General features: G+C 39.5%; 1 protein-coding gene across 3 annotated transcripts in view; it reads right to left on the bottom strand.

The window, feature by feature from the left end:
• Positions 1-18164, bottom strand: part of USP40 (ubiquitin specific peptidase 40) — a 142939-nt gene that overhangs the window by 4131 nt on the left and 120644 nt on the right. For 2 of the 3 annotated variants that reach the window (XM_073633674.1, XM_073633677.1), the window contains 8 exons: positions 17173-17247; positions 16967-17090; positions 14318-14412; positions 14050-14168; positions 10444-10509; positions 6776-6986; positions 6375-6470; positions 2372-2466 (listed from right to left, as the gene is read on the bottom strand). In XM_073633674.1, coding sequence (XP_073489775.1) covers positions 2372-2466; positions 6375-6470; positions 6776-6986; positions 10444-10509; positions 14050-14168; positions 14318-14412; positions 16967-17090; positions 17173-17247 — 881 coding nt within the window. The remainder of the gene's footprint in view (positions 1-2371; positions 2467-6374; positions 6471-6775; positions 6987-10443; positions 10510-14049; positions 14169-14317; positions 14413-16966; positions 17091-17172; positions 17248-18164) is intronic. The other variant, XM_073633676.1, reaches the window with a different exon arrangement.

Below are 18164 nucleotides of genomic sequence, written 5' to 3'. Positions count from 1 at the left end.
AAAAAAGAACAAGAAACAAAAAAAACAGAAATGGTGGTTATACATAATAGTTTGAATAAAACATCATCCTTCATGTTTACAATTAGAAGTTAACTAGAGGTTTTAACCACTTAAAAACCAGGCATTTTTTGTTTACTTTTTTTTTTGCTAGAAAATTTGCTAGAACCCATAAACAGTATATATATATATATATATATATATATATATATATATATATATATATATATATATATATATATATATATATATATATATATATATATTTTTTTTTTTTTTTTTTAAAGCGGATGCTCTAGAGAATAAATTGGTGGGTTTTGCCATTTTTTATGTTACGCGATATTTGCGCAGCAGTTTTTCAAACGCAATTTTCGGGAAAAAATACACTCTTTAAAATTTTAATGCAAAAAAAAAAAACAATACATAACCCAATTTTTTGTAAAATATAAAAGATGTCATGCCGAGTAAATAGATACCAACGCCTTTGCACACTAGCATGGGGGGACAGGGGCACTTTAAAATGAGTTTTTTTTAAATATTAATTTTAATTTTTTATTTTTACACTGTTGCTTTAAATTTTTTTTTTTTTAATCACTTTTATTGCTGTCTCAGGGAATGTAAACCTTGTCAAAGCAATAGGCACGTGACAGGTACTCTTTATGGAGGGATCTGGGGTCTATACCCCAAATCCCTCCTTTGCACTTGAAAGAATTTAAAACACCAAGATCGCTATTTTTGAATGCTTTCAATTTTTTTAAAAAAATGGTGCTGTTAACATGCCAGTAAACCGGAAGTCCTCTTCCACTGCTTGTAATAACAGCTGAGTGGCTGGCAGCCATCATCCCGGTACAACCACTTCAAATCAAATGACGTACCAGGTACTTGACTTGGCGGTAAGTGGTTAAGAAAGATTATAGTGTGCCAAGTCCACTGCTAAAAAAAAGTAATGTTTTCAGATTTTCATTATATTTTTTATCCATTCAGAGTTACAATGTTCCAGTCTGATCACGGAGGGACTGAGGAAATACATCAACCTGTCTGCAGCATAATGATGATATCTCAAAGTCAAGGTCACTTACTTGGAGCTTAAGAACTGTTTTTAGTGACACGAGGTACAGTTTTATATGCTTATAAAACTATACTTTTATTTTTTTATTTTATTTTACTGGTTACATGTAAGGAGTTTATTAATAGACTTGTCAAGTTAATGATGACAGGTCCACTTTAAAATACATTTTTTATTGAATAGTATCGTGTAAAATTTTTCCTACCCATGGTGGGGAAGAACCTACCCCATTGCCATTTTTCTATAGATACTGCCATTTACCTGTCTTGATACTTTGTTTTGATGCCTTTTTCTTTTAAAATTTAATAAAATATAGATTTGTCATTAAACGTAACCTTTATACATTAGAAAAATGGGCATGAACACAGCTGACTTGTTTTTAAAAGAATCAGATTCCGGGGGTTGTCATCCTAACCCTGGCGTTGCAATCTAACAAATCAATGTTCTGGAACAAGCATGCAGTCAGTAAAGTCTGAAAAATCTAAACTGCCCAGCCAGCATGCTTCATCGGGGTCACTGGCTCACAAAATAATGACGCTAGGATCCAAGTGACGACCCTGATCCTTCGCCTTTAAAAACAAGTTAGCAATAGCAACGCCCATACTTCTATCAGAGGTTCTATTTGATTTTCTACAGGTTATTGTATGTGTATTACTAGGTCATACGTTACTACAACTGTTCCTATTGAAAGAAGAAATTTCAAAAACCTGACTTGCTGGGAGTCCTGGAGGGCTTGGTCAGAGAAAAGAGTGGGTCAAATTTACATAGGAGTTGTGCAAAGTGTATATAGGGGTTTCCTAAATTGTGTATAAAAATTCCAAAAACACTCTGTAACTGCTGTCGAAAGTTAGGAACACCTAATTTTTTTTTTCGTTAACTTTTTTATCTAAGTATAGATCTAGGTTTGTCCCAAGCATTTTTGAAGCCACTGGCTCACTACCTCTGCTGGAAGTTTATTCCAAGCATCAACTACTCTTTCAGTAAAATAATTCTTTCTAAGATTAGTTTTGAACGTGTCACTGAGAGAACATTTGCTTTCTATGTACCATTGTGTTTAGTCTGTGCTGATTTATGCAGAACAACACAGCTCAATTGGCATGGTGTGAATGAGCCCTTAAAATTTTATATACTTTGACTAGTTTTTCACTGTATCCCTATCTAGGAATATCTGAATCATTGTGCTGGTATTGTTTGTAATGGAAAGCTATTGCAGTTAATAACTTACAATGAGCAATGGTATTTTTGCATAACAGTATATATTATACCCCTGGAAGTCAGCATGAGAACAATCAGAAAATAATTCCTTACATATTTTTCTTGCTTTCTGCACGTTGTCTTTGCTTTTCTTTTGCAATGTATTCATTCTCTGAGCTGAAGTCTATCTTGTCATCCAGTAGAAGGTTCTGAAAAATACAGTTTACATATTTTTTTATACGATGAACATGTCGCTGCTTCCTTCACACTGTTCAACTAATATTCCTCATCCGTAGGCTCATTAAAGTACAACCAAGGTCAAAACTGTAGTAACAAAAATGAAAGAGAAGGAATTTATCCAAAGTGAGGCAAATGCCCTCTTGGACAGTTAAAAAGGTGTCTACATGGAAAGATCTTCCATCTGCTTCTGCTCAAGTGACAATTTAAGATTCTGGATTTTCCCTCGCTTTCAGTGGTCTAATATGGAGGATGAATCTCCCTAATGGGCAAACAGACATGGGTTGTTACCCCCATCTCTCTATGCAAAAAAACAGTTTTGGCTTTAGATACACTTTTAAAAGTTACATATACACTAGGGCTGCAGCTAAAGATTATTTTCATTATCGATTAGTTGGCCGATTATTGTTTCGATTTATAACCTTAAAAAAAAAGTGTGATGTATAATTTAGTTAATATGTAAAGTTTAACCACTTCAATACAGGGCATTTTCACCCCCTTCCTGCCCAAGCCAATTTTCAGTTTTCAGCGCTGTCGCGCTTTGAATGACAATTGCGCAGTCATACGACGCTGTACCCATATTAAATTTTTATCATTTTTTTCCCACAAATAGAGTTTTCTTTTGGTGGTATTTGATCACCTCTGCAGTTATTTTTTGCGCTATAAACAAAAGAAGAGCCATAAGTTTGAAAAAAAAAAAAACCACAATATTTTTACTTTTTGCTATAATAAATATCACAAATTTAAAAAAAAAAAAAATTTTCCTCAGTTTAGGCCGATACGTATTCTTCTACATATTTTTGGTAAAAAAACCCAAAAAAACGCAATAAGCGTATATTTATTGGTTTGCGCAAAAGTTATAGCGTCTACAATATAAGGAATAGTTTTATGGCATTTTTATTAATTTTTTTTTTTTTTTTTTTACTAGTAATGGCGGTGATCTGCGATTTTTATCGTGGCTGCGATATTGCGGCGGACACTTTTGACACCATTTTGGGACCATTGGCATTTATACAGCGATCCATGCTATAATTACTGCATTGATTACATTGATTGATGCATTGATTACTGTATAAATGTGACAGGCAGGGAAGGGGTTAACACTAGGGGGTGATCAAAGGGTTAACTGTGTGTCCTAAGGAGTGATTATAACTGTAGGGGGAGGGGACTCACAAGGGGAGGAGACCGATCGGTGTTCCACTGTACTGGGATCATATGATCGGTCTCCTCTCCTCTGACAGGACATGGATCTGTGTGTTTACACACACAGATGCACGGTCCTGCTCGGTTAACGGGTAATTGCGGGTGCCCGGTGGACATCACGGCCTCCGGGCACACGAATCGGGTCCCGAGTGACGCGGCCAGGAAGCCCAGGACGTCATATGATGCCCGCCCAGGATGGGAGATCCCATCTGCAGACGTCATATGTACATGGGCGGGTATTGAAGTGGTTAAAAAAAGGCAATTTATTCTTAAATATCTCTATGCACTGGTAAATATAAATAACCAATTACATGGTTAGGGAGCAAAATATCTAATACACTCTGAGAAGAACAGACAGAAGAGATATACTGTATATACTATTAGAGGAGATATACTGTATAACCTATTAGAGGAGAGATATACTGTATATACTATTAGAGGAGAGAGATACTGTATATACTATTAAAGGGTGAATCTGTTAAATATCAGGCTCAGAGATCACATTTTTTTTATTTAAAAAACAATGTCTTTCTTTAAAAAAAAAATGTAATTTTAAGAACATTCGTTCGATTTTCTAATCGTTAGTGGGGTAAAATCGATGTTCCTTTTCAACCACAGTGACAGGAAAATTTGGAAATAATAGAAAACTCCTTGGTCAAAGGAATTTTCAGACAGTGTATGTGGTTTTCGTTCAGAAATTACATTCATTTTTAAAAACATAATGTTAAAAACAAGTGAAAATTTCAAACAACATTCCTTCATTCAGCGAACATACAAAGATTTTTCGTCTGAATGTTCTCTTCTGAAAATTGATCAGTGTGGCCAGCATAAGGCTCGGTACACACACCTATGCAGTACTTTTTGCTGTGCGTTTTGATTTTTGCACATGTGATTTTGCGGCGATTTGCGGTTTTGCATTTTTTTTTGGCCAATTTGTTGTTGGGCAGATTAAAAAAAAAAAACCACAAATTGCTGCAAAAACACATTACATGCTTTTCTGCAGCTTGTCCATTGAAGTATATTGAACCAAAAAAGCACAGTTTTGAGTTAAAAAAAAGTCCCTGACCCTTTCCAAATACGCAGTGGCTGAAAAAAGCATAGATGTGAACGTGTCCCATAGGAAACCATGTATATGAACTGTAGTGCGTTTCTGCACCAAAAAACACAGATGTGAACCAGGTCTAAGACATTTAGTAACATATAATGGGGTTTAAAAAAAACAACCTAAAATTAGCCCTTTATAGTACAAAAAAAAAAATAAAAAATCAGATAAATCACTACTGTAAGGGGTTCATTGTTTTACTGTAGAACTGTTAAAGTAATACTTACAGTAGCGACTATTTGCTCTTTTTTGTACTATAAAGGGCTCATTTTAGTTTTATTTTAACCCCATTATGTTACTGGCTGATTAATAGATTATGAAAATTGTAATTGATTAATTTCATAATCGATTAGTTGTTTCAGCTCTGCTATACACCACTGCAGTGCATGAGATAAAAATCTGCTTGCTGCAGTTTCAAGCAAAATACACCTTCTATAAAGAATGAACGCATATTACACAACTGTTAAAACATGTAAAAAATATATACAGGACATGGCTAAAATGTATTGCAGCACAACATTTCCCAGCTTACATCTATATACAGACCCATCGAAAGTGCTTTTCGCCACTACCCTGGTCTAAACTCTCAAATCTATTTCCCACTTCAGTGCCCATTTACACCATCCTGGTCTGTCGCAGCATGTTAACATACATTGCTAAAAGGCAGCCTATTCGTCTGAATGCACTATAACTGGACAAAAATCATATATGTATCACTTTCTCCAGCACAGAACACTTAAATGCATGGTGCACTGCAACACAAGTGTAATAGGAAAGAATGAAACCACAGTAACTTGCTTGTTACCACAGTACACTAGGGTAGGTGGGCTGTTAATCTTGACTCTCAATTTAAACTTTGAACATAATGCTGTGAAACTCTGTTGATGTATGTAGAATGCCTATAAATCTCACAACAGGTCAGACAAGGAAGCTCAAGAGAACTGGCCACAGGCACCCCAGTTACAGGGCGTACATAAACAAGAACATTTCCATACTCCTAAACCTCTTATCTAAGTTTCTCCATTTAAATTTCTAATCGCGCCTCTATCTTTTCAAACCTCCACCAAACTCTGTCCGCATACAAATAATAATTAAATTGTTCTGACACCCAACTATGTCTGCAAACAAACCAGATGCTCTGTTTTTTTTAAATTCTGACACTTTCAATTTACATACAGATTATAATGAAATTTGATTGCTTTCTTGAATATAAAATTATTTTCAGGTTAAAGGAAAGGATAGGGCAGATGGCAAAATGTTTAGATTGGTATTCATGGGGTTGAAGCAGGTGTAGCATAATCCGGTCTTTATTTCACTTTAATTGTGTAATAATAATGCAAAAATAAAATAAAAAAAATAATAATTAAAAAATGATGCACCAGTGATACATTGCAACTAGAAATCAAATTGACAAAAAGAAGTGAATTAGGGCGTGGAACCTTTTAAAATGGAAAAAAATGCTTATTGCAAAAAAGACAAAAAATTCCTTTAGTTTTTAAAAAAAATATAAAATAAATGCGTGACCAGCACTATTCTTATCCAATTAAAATATTGCTTAGTCCAGACATTACTCACCTTTACACCAATTATATCCCCATCCTTCAAATAGTATGGTGCCCCTTGCAGGTTCTCAGCTTTCTTTTTCTTTTTCTTTTTGGAAACATGTTGAGTCTAATGTAAAACAATAATGAGCAATAGCAGATAAACAATGTCTGTTTAAATCACTGTATGTTGGCTTGTGGATACTTTTTTTGTGACGCATGCTACACTTATTAATAAGGATTCTGAATATTGCTGAATTCTGAATTTGTAAAAAATAAAAATAAAAATCTTTATACATTATGAAGCTATATACACTCCTTTGGTAAGGTATATAATTTAAGAGTATATATATTGGTATTATAGTATTCTATAACAACATTTGCCATTTGGCGTATCTAGAATAAAGCAAACCACATGCTAGGTTAAAGCCTCACCCAGCTTGAAATTGGGAGCCATTCATGTTTCTCTGAAAAGTATTTTGCAATCTCCAGTTTGTCCACTGAAAGCGCACAGTGGGTGGCAATTCTCTGAAGAAGAGCCGAGGAGGTACATCCACGAGAGATATTCCATGCAATGTCCATTGGGGGAAAATAGCGATATTCTCCTGGTACAGAAATCTGGACTCTCAGTAGCAGATCCTGGGGGCTAAGGGATCAAGCAGGAAATTATTACACATTATCCATACATTGTTTGTTTTCGTTAAGAAATAGGGAATTATTCCTCCTAAACACGTGTCAATGCATCCCATACAGAAGTGAACCATTGTTAATGTAATAGGTGTATACTAGTTTGCCATAATTATAGGTATATGAGAAATGCAATAGCTATGTAAACAATTGTTTCAAATATTTTCTTCCTTTTCCCACCCTTTTAACTCCCGGAGAATGAAGCACGAACCTGATGTAGCTAAATTAGCATAGAATAGATGCATGTGCAAGGCTTTCAAGGAAAAGACTTTGGACAAATTATGAAGGGGCTATTTCTTTAGCCTACTACTATTGGAAGCAGCAGATGAGAGACTGAAACTGGCCACAGCTGGAACAAAATTTGGCTGGTTCAGCAGGGGCTGGCCAAATTTCGATTCATGTATGGCCACCCCCATTCGACAGAAGTTGATCGTTAGAATGGGAATGTTGGAATCCCCAACACCGGCTGATCAAAAAAGGAGTAATCCGTGCAGGGTTGGGACGGACGGACCGGGGAGCAGAAGGGACACATAATCCCATGTAGAGGCTGCCTGTAGAGTAGGGAGCATGCTGGGAGCTACAGATGCTCTCTTCTCCCTGCCACTCTCTGACAAAAGTGACGGCAGTGTCACTTCTGTTAGCAAGGCTTTTTTTTTTTTTCTACCTCCACCTCCAGTACTAACCCTGCACTCACCACTGTAGCTTGTAGCAGAAGACAGCTTCCTGTGCCGGCTTCTGTTTACAAGTGACAGTGCCCCAAACCTCCTCAGTGCAGGAGGATTGGCTGACAGGAGATTGGACTATCATGGTGCAGAGCAGGGAGAGCTCACACAGATCAGGACAACTCAGCCTTATGGCAATCAACTTTTCAGTGCTGAAGCAATACAAAATAATCAGTCTGGTTGCTGCTGCTGTTACTGGTTGTTGCTAAAATTTGCACTTTTCTAGTTGCTTTATAAAAATTTATATTGCATGTATAAACAACCAGGCACAAACAATTTTTTTCATATTGCAAACCTAAAGTTGACAAAAGCAGTTCCAGTGATGCTGTTGACACCGCACTACAGCTCCCTGATAAAAATATAACTTTTTTCAGTACTGGTGGCCTGGAATCCATGCCAATATAATCTTGTGATTAAAACCGTACTGATGTGCAAAACTACCACTTGTTGCCACTCCTCCCATCAGCAAGCGCATTGAAGATGAAACGTGGCTGGGTCTTTCAGCATGACAATGATCCCAAAGACACCACCTGGGCAATGAAGGAATGGCTTCGTAAGAAGCATTTCAAGGTCCTGGAGTGGCCTAGCCAGTCTCCAGATCTCAACCCCTATAAAAAACCTTTGGAGGGAGTTGAAAGTCCATGTTGCCCAGCGACAGCCCCAAAACATCACTGCTCTAGAGGAGATCTGCATGGAGGAATGGGCCAACATACCAGCAACAGTGTGACAACCTTGTGAAGACTTACAGAAAATGTTTGACCTCTGTCATTGCCAACAAAGGATATATAACAAAGTATTGAGATGAACTTTTGATATGGACAAAATACTTATTTTCCTCCATAATTTGCAAATAAATTCTTTCAAAAATCAGACAATGTGATTGTCTGGATTTGTTTCCACATTTTGTCTCTCATAGTTGAGGTATACCTATGATTACAATTACTGGCCTCTCATCTTTTTAAGTGGGAGAACTTGCACAATTGGTGGCTGACTAAATACTTTTTTGCCCCACTGGATTTCATTGCATGCTACAAAATTTGGCATGTGCTACTATTGGCCCCATCCACTTCTACATCAGTTTCCAGGGCACTGGATGACCTTGTCCTTGCACTGCTGAATCTGAGTCTGTTTTAAGAAGACTTGTGCATAAGAAAAAGCTGTAGTAAGGCCCAATTCACATTGGTTTTAGATGCTGTACGTTAAAATAAAAAAAAAATCCTGCTTGAGGTATCTTTGATACCCTTTCAAAAAAATGCACAATAAAAAAAAAAAAAAAGAAAAAAAGATATATGGCAATGTAACTTAAAGTTGCATTTCACCCTAAAGGGGAAGGTCCAATTTATGTCCTCCTTCCCCCCTCCTCTTTCTGGTGTGGGGGGGGGGGCGTGGGGGGGAGTGGGTAGTTTTGGTGGGTACTGTCTCCCACTTCCGGTTGCCTAGGTTATTCCTCCTGAAATTTGGCAGCCCCCCTCCCTGCCTGCCGCCTTTTGAGACACGTCACAGGTCCCAGCAGGCAGCAGACCATGCACACAGTGCAGCGTGGCTCACGCATGCGCAGTGGGAAACCAACTGTGAAGCTGCAAGGAGTCACAACCGGCTTCCCACACTAAACATGCTGGGGCCAGGGACCCAAAAACTGGTGAAAAACCAGCCTGGGTGAGGATGGCACCAGATCCTTGGATAGGTAAGTATTCTTTTTAAAAAAGTCAACAGCTACAGTATTTGTAGCTGTTGAATTTTACAGTTTTTTTTTCAAGCAGAGTGAAGAACCATTTTAAACACACTGAACAGATGTGAGTTCTAAGATCCTGTCAACTGAGGTTGATGAAAGGAGTGTCACTTCCAGTTAGTTACCTAGGAGGCAAAAACAGGCCTACAGCTCTGCTGAGTTTGTCCCAACATAGATATAAAGTAACAATGAATAACTATATTCTGGTGGGATGGCCAAGTGCCAATAAATTCCTGCATTGTAGGTGATGTCAGAGAGCTGCAATTGGCTGGGCAATGAAGTGAAGTGGCTTCAGGGGACTGAAAACAAACATTTAATCAATGTGCTGCAGGGATTTTCTTTGTTGTCCTGTTCCTTGTAATATATATTTGCTACTTTATTTGCTAACTTTTCTTATTCAATTTATCTTACTAATCCTACATACAGGTTAAGTCCTGGTTCACAATGGTGCGATGTGAGAAACCCTGCGATTCAGTGTTGGTTCCGCTTCACACACTGGTTCACACTGACATCTGCCAACTGCTGGGGGTGTCAGTGAAAAGTTAATGACACCCCCAGATTGGTTTGCAGTGCAAACTGTCAAATGGTGCAGGAATCGGATCGCATAGGTATGAATACCTACGCAATCCGATTCCTGTATGAACCAAAAAATGGGTCCTGCCTCATTTTGGTGGGAATGCAATGCTATTTCAGCCACACAGTTTGTATGGTTGAATTTGCATCGCACAGATATCGCATGTCATCTGCACAGCAATGCGGTGCGAATCACAGTCTGTGATTGCACAAGTGTGAACCCATTCTGAAATAGACTTCTCTTGTGACGTGTAGAAGAAAAAAGGTTCTTAGTTTACTTTGTTAATGAGACCTAAGCAGTTTGCTGTTAAAGCTACAGACTCAGTTCTAAATAAAGCACTTCTAGGAATAAAGAAGATAATTTATTGCTGTTACATAAACACAAGACTCACCCTAGACACTCCTCTGCCTGCAGAGGCTCCACACACAGTGTTGTCCTGATTCCCAGTTTGTGGTCACTAGCCAGAGAAAAACATTTTTATTGCTAAAAATCATACAGTGGACTGCTAAAGCTATACAGAAAACATTGCCACTATGTTAAAGACAAGCATTCACAAGTGGGCATTTTTGACAATTTGAATCTCCATGCTTGAGTCTATGGTTGACAGTCCTGTTCTTTACTTTTATTTTCTTGTTCTCCGAGCACAACAGTACTGGGCAAAGGCTCTTCAATAATGACAACTGGGTTATATGCAGCTACCTTATAGTGATTGGACACTGGCAAAGAAAAGAAGGCTGCAGGGACATTTATAACCCCTCCCACCCCAGCTACCCTCGGTTTTTGCTAGTATCGTAGTATAATGAATCTCCTCTCTCTACTGTGAGACCCTTATATTCTTACTAATGAGGTTTCTCTCTATCTTTGTATGACTGAATAATGATATTCCACCAAGCAAATTCTAAAATCAAGATTCCTGCTTCGCTATAGCCACATCAGCTTTTACTGCTACTCCCAGGATCAGTTGACTCCTCGGCAGAGTCTTGGGAGACCCAGCCTGTAATGTTGCTGTCATGCATTGAATCCTGCTGCATGCACTCTCCTTGGCAAGTAGCGCAACACATGGAGTTAGTTGCAGAGTGATTTACAGGTTTAGGGCCATGGTTTGCCAGTGGCAGAGCCATGACTCTGAAGACAACTGTAGGGGTAAGATCATTGTTAAAGACAAAACCAAGATGGAGCAGGTAACCTGCTGACCCTGGCTGCAGATGTTTCAACGTTGAGTACAGGGCAAAAGCCCTTTAAAACAATCATGCCCAGAATGCCCATTTTCTTATCTTAATCCCCCTTGGGTTATATAGAGCTTGTCAGCCACCCTTCAGATGATCATGGCTGGGAGCCAAGAGTACCGAGGTTTCTTTAAATTTGGTGCCATCTTTGTCTGTATTTGTGCCCATGTGCTGGCACTATTGTGCCTGTATGCTCTCCTTTGTCATTTATTGCCTATTTATAACGCCTGCCTGGACTGAGCATCTACTGCATCTCACTTTCAGTGGGGGGGTTTCTATAGCTGTGCACCCTGCCTCTTCCTCTTTCTGGACATGACTGCTGTGGAGTACAGAATACAAGGGTATCTCTGATATATAGCATCAAAGTGGACAATAATAACAATAAATTTCAGCTAAGATTACTACAAATTTCCATTTATGACTCCTTAAAGTCAGATGATTTATTCTTAAAGTGGTTGTATCCTCCGCTTGGTCATTTTTACCTACAGGTAAGCCTATAATAAGGTTTACATGTAGGTAAAATGAATATATCCTAAACCAGTATGGTTTAGGAGATAGTCAACTTGCATGTAATCGCTGACGTCCGAGGCGCATGCACTCTGAAGATTCGCGTGCATGCACGGGAGTGACATAATTGGGGCTCCGGCCACTCACAGCACCGGAGCCAGCGAACCCAGAAGAAACACTGAGGGAACATGTCAGATCCCTCAGCGGAGACCGGACATGCTGCTGGGGCCTCGTTCGAAGGTAAATATTTCATAATGTGCTAGTATGCGATGCATACTAGCACATGATGCTATTGTCTTGCAGGTTTTTTTTTTTTCCAGCGGTTTACTACCGCTTTAATTCCAGTTCAATAAAGTACTTCCAGAACACAAGATTAACAACAACAAGATAATCTTACAAAACAGTACTCTGTTCTAGGTAGCACCTGTTAATACAGAGACCTTCTTTAAAGGCATAGTTCACCTTTACCAAAAACTGCCAATGCAGGAAAGGGGTGTCTGTAGATAAAAACAAACTGTGCAGCTTTCACCAAAGTTGAATAAAAGGTATAGGTCATTTAAGTACCTCCCAAAGCCTGACTAAAAAACTCCTAGTGATGGAGTCCCCCCATCCTACCTTTTCAGGGGTGCTCTCTCTCCCCTGACGCTGTACCTCCAAGCTCAGTGTTTCAGAGCTCGCTCCTGCAATGGTGGATATGAACAGAAACAGCTGGGAGTGTCTTAGCAACGTCTTAGCAAGAAGGCAGGATGGAAGGTTTTTCAGTCAGGCTTCAGGAGGTACAGTACTTAAATGTCCTACACCTATAGCAAGGGCATAATTCAACTTTGGTCAAAGTTACACAGTTTGTTTTTATCTACAGACATCCCTTACTTGCATAAGCAGCTTTGTTGTGAAGGTGAACTTTGCCTTTAACCCTCTCGCTGCCAGGTACGTATGTCGTACAGACCTGACAGCAGGGGGAATCAGAACAATCCGGTGGCTGCAGCCACTGGTATTGTGTGTGAAACGGACAGGCAGACTCCTGCCTGTCAGGTGAAAGCATTCGGTCGGCTGAGCTGCCATCCGATTGCTCACACACATCCCCGGTATTGGCGCCCTGCCATGTTTTCCGGGCTCTGCTTGCCCACCTGCGGGCCTGGGGGCGATATGGCAGGTGCTGGCGGCTGAAGGGGAAGGAGAAGAGTGCACAAACATCCGCTCTCCTTCCCTTTATGTTGAAACCCAGAAAGCGATGTCTATGACATCACTTCCACATCAGCCTTTCAGTGTCCCAGGCTAGTTTAGCTGGGAAAGGATGTTTTGCAATGCGATCCACACTGCAAAACACTCAGTGGAGTCCAAAAGGAGACATGCAGGGTCTTTTGGACCCTGCATGTCTCATTATAGAGAACCTGTCACCTAAAAATAATCACATAGGGGACTTTTTGTTCTCTACGTGATGACAAAAAAATATATAAAGTGAGAGCAATAACTCTAACACCCTCTCCATAACACTAAACCGATACCTATAGGGAGCTTTTGAAGTGTTGCCTATAAAAAATATAGGGTGCTGAAGTTTGTAGCAATTTCACGGGGGGGGGGGACAATTTTAAGGTTTGACATGCTGGGTATCTATTTACTCAGCACAACCTCATCTTTTATATTTTACCAAAATTCTGGGTAGTTTATTGCGTTTGTTTGCTCCATAATTCACTTTAATGTGTTTTTTACTGAAATGTTGCATTTCCTAAACCTCTGCGGTAATAACATATGAACTAAAAAATTGGAACTACTACTATTTTATTCCCTAGAAAAAATATATGTTTAGGGGTCTAAATGATTAGAAAATATATGTCAGAAAATATATGTTTAGGGGTCTAAATGATTTTTTAGGCCTAAAATGATTTTTTAAACATGTGTGCAAAAAAAAAAAAACACGTCTCTGGCAGCGAAAGGGTTAAAGTAATAAATTTACACACAACAGTACAACATTCTTGCCTAATGACTCCCACTTTTATGGATAAGATTTCTTTTTGTTTTGTTTAGATGTGTATAAATAGCAGTATATGGCACCACAACTACATTATTTTTTCAGATAACCTTTTTTTTTAATGTGGTTGTTTTTGTTTTGCATAGTCATTATCAACTTTAACTGCACTCTGCAATTTATAGGGTAATAAGCCTAACAAATTCCATCTTCTTACCTTCTATGAAAAAGTGCCCAGATTAAAAAGGGCATGTATTATTACGATGGAACAAGTATAAATGAAGTGATAATTAAGCACCTGATCTGCAGTTTATTGAAGCGCAATATTTTTGCCAACCGTTTGTTTTCTAAAGTCCAGACACGGAGAAAATCAGGAGAAGGAACGCCAAGGGCATCAAAAAGTGGTAGAGTCATAACCTGCATAGAGAGAACAAAGGCACTTACATTGCCATGCCTACAGACAATTCATACTCCTTAGGCATAAGGAAAAAACTGGTGTTGAACACAAAATATAGCATAATGTCACAATGCACAAAAGTACCTAGGTATTGGTCTTATACACAAACCTGAAGTTTAAGCTCTTGAAGAGAAGCCTCTTTGGATATCTCTATATGACCCACAAAAGAATATTCAGAGTCTGGCTCTTCATGAGAGGAAGCATCTATGAAATAAATAGAGAAGAAGCATCTATGAAAGAAATAGAGAAGAAGCATCTATGAAAGAAATAGAGAAGAAGCATCTATGAAAGAAATAGATGCATACATGTGAAAAGGAAGAAAAAGAAAGCTGAGATTCATGAATCTGATAAACAACGTCAAGGTGGATTCCAGGACTACATGAATAAAATCAAAACTAAAGCACCTGCTTGCCTTTTCATCTCATACTTATCTGCTATTTGCTTTCCCCCAATATATTTGTTGTTTCTCCCCTTTCATGATAAACTAGTACCCTAAAAGCTGTACTAAAAACCACACCACAATGTTGGCTTGAATCACCTTGATTACTGCTGCTAATCAAGCACAGTGCAGTTTACATTAGACTTAAGCCAGCCATAGATGTATCAAATCTTGGCCAGTTCAGCAGGGACCGCCCAATATTCGATCCCTCTATGGCCAGAAGCACACGCAATAGTGCAAACCTATGATTTTCTTAGAAGCTTTGTGCAGTTAGAGCATCCTCATCCAGATACCTCAGTAAACACTGGGAAGGGTTACATATATTAGGTAGCTGGAGCACAGAACCAGTAATATCTCTATAGATGTGTGAACACTGCTCTAGGTCAGTCTCGCATCTCCACCTCCACTAACACACAGACCAGGTGCTGGCCCTGTGCATCACGGATTCCAATGAGCAAAAAAGAATTTTGGTTGGCCGTACGTCCAGTAAAATCACCTTTATTTTAGAAAGTCCATAAAAACATGTCCAAAAACACAAAAAGAGGGGAACAGCATCATCAGCTAACGCATATCACACTTCATTAGCTTAGCTGTGACTAAGCGCTAATGAAGCGTGAAATGCGTTAGCTGGCGATGCTGTCCCACTCTATTTGTGTTTTTATGGACTTGCTGAAATAAAGGTGATTTTACTGGACATGCAGCCAAACAGAATTCTTTTTTGCTCAGTAAAATCTGTAACTGCAGACCAAAAGTTATGTATAACCGGGCAATCCCATACCATATGGTATTTTCCTCTAACCCATTGATAAATAGACAAGAAATACTGGAGTCAAAGCGTAGTATTTCTGCCAAAGGCTCTATTGTTGGGGCAAACAGGAGGGGTGAAAGAGGACAGTCCTGCCTGGTGCTTCTAGCGATAGCAGATGGAGCTGAAATACAATTATTGAATTATCGTAATAAAACGATTTCCAAAGTCAAATTTTGCAAGGACTTCCTATATGGCCATTTAGTTTCTCTTTAATGGCTCATTCACAGCAGATTTGTTGTTATGCAATTTGCTGAATTTTCCAGCACAAGGCAATGCATGGGCATAAGAAAAAACTCATTGTTTTTATACACATATGCCTGTTCACACTGATGTGCTGTGTAGCAGAGCTTTGAAAAAAAATAATTATTTTGGGACCTGCATTTTACTATTTAAAGTAAAAGTGGAACTTTCGCTTTGGGGGGGGGGGTACCTAGTTTCAACAGGCACCCAGCCCCCTTCCTGCTCCTGACACCTCGCTGCCTAGGTGACTCCCCCTCTCCCTCTCTGCAATCTTCTGGGACATGTCACAGGTCCCAGAAGATTGCCTAACCAACTAAGAGTGCAGCGTGACTCGTGCATGCGCAGTATGCACCCGGCTGTGAAGCCACAAGCTGTCACAGCCGGGTGCCCACACTTGCAATGACAGTGCTGCGGAGAGGAGTGAGACTTCGGGCGGCCACATCACCAGACCGTGGGACAGGTAAGGGTCGGCAGCTACACTTTTTTGCATAAAAACTTACAAACGAGTGGAACTCTGCTTTAATGTGTTTTGGATGCCTTTTGAGTTTTTGAAAGTGCCCTTTTCAAATTGCTTAAAGCGGAGTTCCACTCATTTGTAAGTTTATTAAAAGTCAGCAGCTACAAAATGTGCAGCTGCTGCCTTTTAATAAACAGACACTCATCTGCCCCACGGTTCAGCGATGCAACCACTCAAAGCTTTGCTCCTCTCCCCCTCCTCTCCGTGGCTCCATCATTGCAAGTGTGGGCACCCGACTGACAGCTTGCGGCTTCACAGCCGGGTGCACACTGAGCATGTGCGAGTCGCACTACTCTGTCTTAGTGGCCAGGCAATCTTCCTGGACCTGTGATATGTCCCAGAAGATTGCAGAGAGGGAGGGGGAGAGGAAGAGTCACCAAGGCAGCGAGAGCAGGAAGTGGGAGCTGGGTACCTGTCAAAACTAGGTACCCACTCCCCCCCACCCAAAAAATGACATGCCAAATGTGGCATGTAAGGGGGCGAGGAATGCTTAAAGCGGAAGTTACACTTTTGGGTGGAATTCCACTTTAATGCATTATGCTTGATACACAAACGATAAGGATTTGTTTAGCCACGAAACTGCAGTTTTCAAATATTATTGGGCTCAACTAAAAATAACTTACTTGCGTTAAAAAAAGAAGCTTTATTCTTATCTGTTCGCTTTTAATTAAAGCCTAATGTGTTTTAAGGCATGCAAGCTAATGCAAGCAAGAAACACCCACTTAGCAGGTCATCAGGAACTACTAGGACATACCATCTATTTGTCTCTTACCCCCCGATTGAGATATCTGCAGGGCTCCTCGGGAACTGAAGACATGATTGACAGAATTCTGTTCCATTTGTGGACAGTACAACCAAACAGGTAACTTTAGAAATCCCTATAAAAATGATACAATATATGAAAGGAAATTATATATTTACAAGCAGTGTCAGATATAGACAGATATGGTAAATACCTACCTTGGGTGGAAGTCTTCCCTCTGTAATTACAAATGTGTCTCCAGATTGTATGTTTAAATCCTTCAGTGAGGAGTCCTAGAAAAAAATACAAATTAGCTTCTCATTTGTCTTTTCTCACAATTTATTTATCCTGTCTTAAGACTGTGTTAGTCAAACAAGAATGCAGCTCCAAAAAGAGACTTGCCCATTTATGTGTTTTAAAGTGATACTAAAGGTTATTTTTTTTCTTTAAAATAAAAAGAGAATGCTATACTTGTCTGCTAAGTGCATTGCTCACAGCGGTACCTTATATCCTCTTTAGATGACCCTACTGTCTGCTCCTTCTTAATTTGGGTTTCCCCTTAGCAAGCTGGGTGCTAAGCGTGCACCTGTGCACACTTGCTCCTGAGCTGGACTGTGTGTGTCCATAGACACATACAGTGTTGATAAGCCATGCCCCCGCACCCTCCACCACACAGGAGTTTGACTAACAGCAGCAGGAGCCTATGGCTCCTATGCTTGCAGTGTCTGTGAGACCAGGAAGTGAGAGGATCAGTAATCACACCCAAATTCCTGCATGTACAGTATCTCACAAAAGTGAATGCACCCCTCACATTTTTGTATATTTTTTATTATATATTTTCATATGACAACACGGAAGAAATGACGCTACAGTGAAAGTAGTGAGAGTGTACAGCTTGTATAACAGTGTAAATTTGCTGTCCCCTCAAATTAACTCAACACACAGCCATTAATGTCTAAACCGCTGGCAACAAGTGAGTACACCCCTAAGTGAAAATGTCCAAATTGGGCCCAAAGTGTCAATATTTTGTGTGGCCACCATTATTTTCCAGCACTGCCTTAACCCTCTTGGGCATAGAGTTCACCAGAGCTTCACAGGTTGCCACTGGAGTACTCTTCCACTCCTCCATGACGACATCGCGGAGCTGGTGGATGTTAGAGACCTTGCGCTCCTCCACCTTCCGTTTGAGGATGCCCCACAGATGCTCAAT

Source organism: Aquarana catesbeiana, linkage group LG06 (assembly GCF_042186555.1).
Source record: "Aquarana catesbeiana isolate 2022-GZ linkage group LG06, ASM4218655v1, whole genome shotgun sequence".
NCBI lineage: Eukaryota > Metazoa > Chordata > Amphibia > Anura > Ranidae > Aquarana > Aquarana catesbeiana.
The sequence above is the reverse complement of the archived record's forward strand: the minus strand, read 5'-3'. Positions and strand labels throughout refer to the sequence as shown.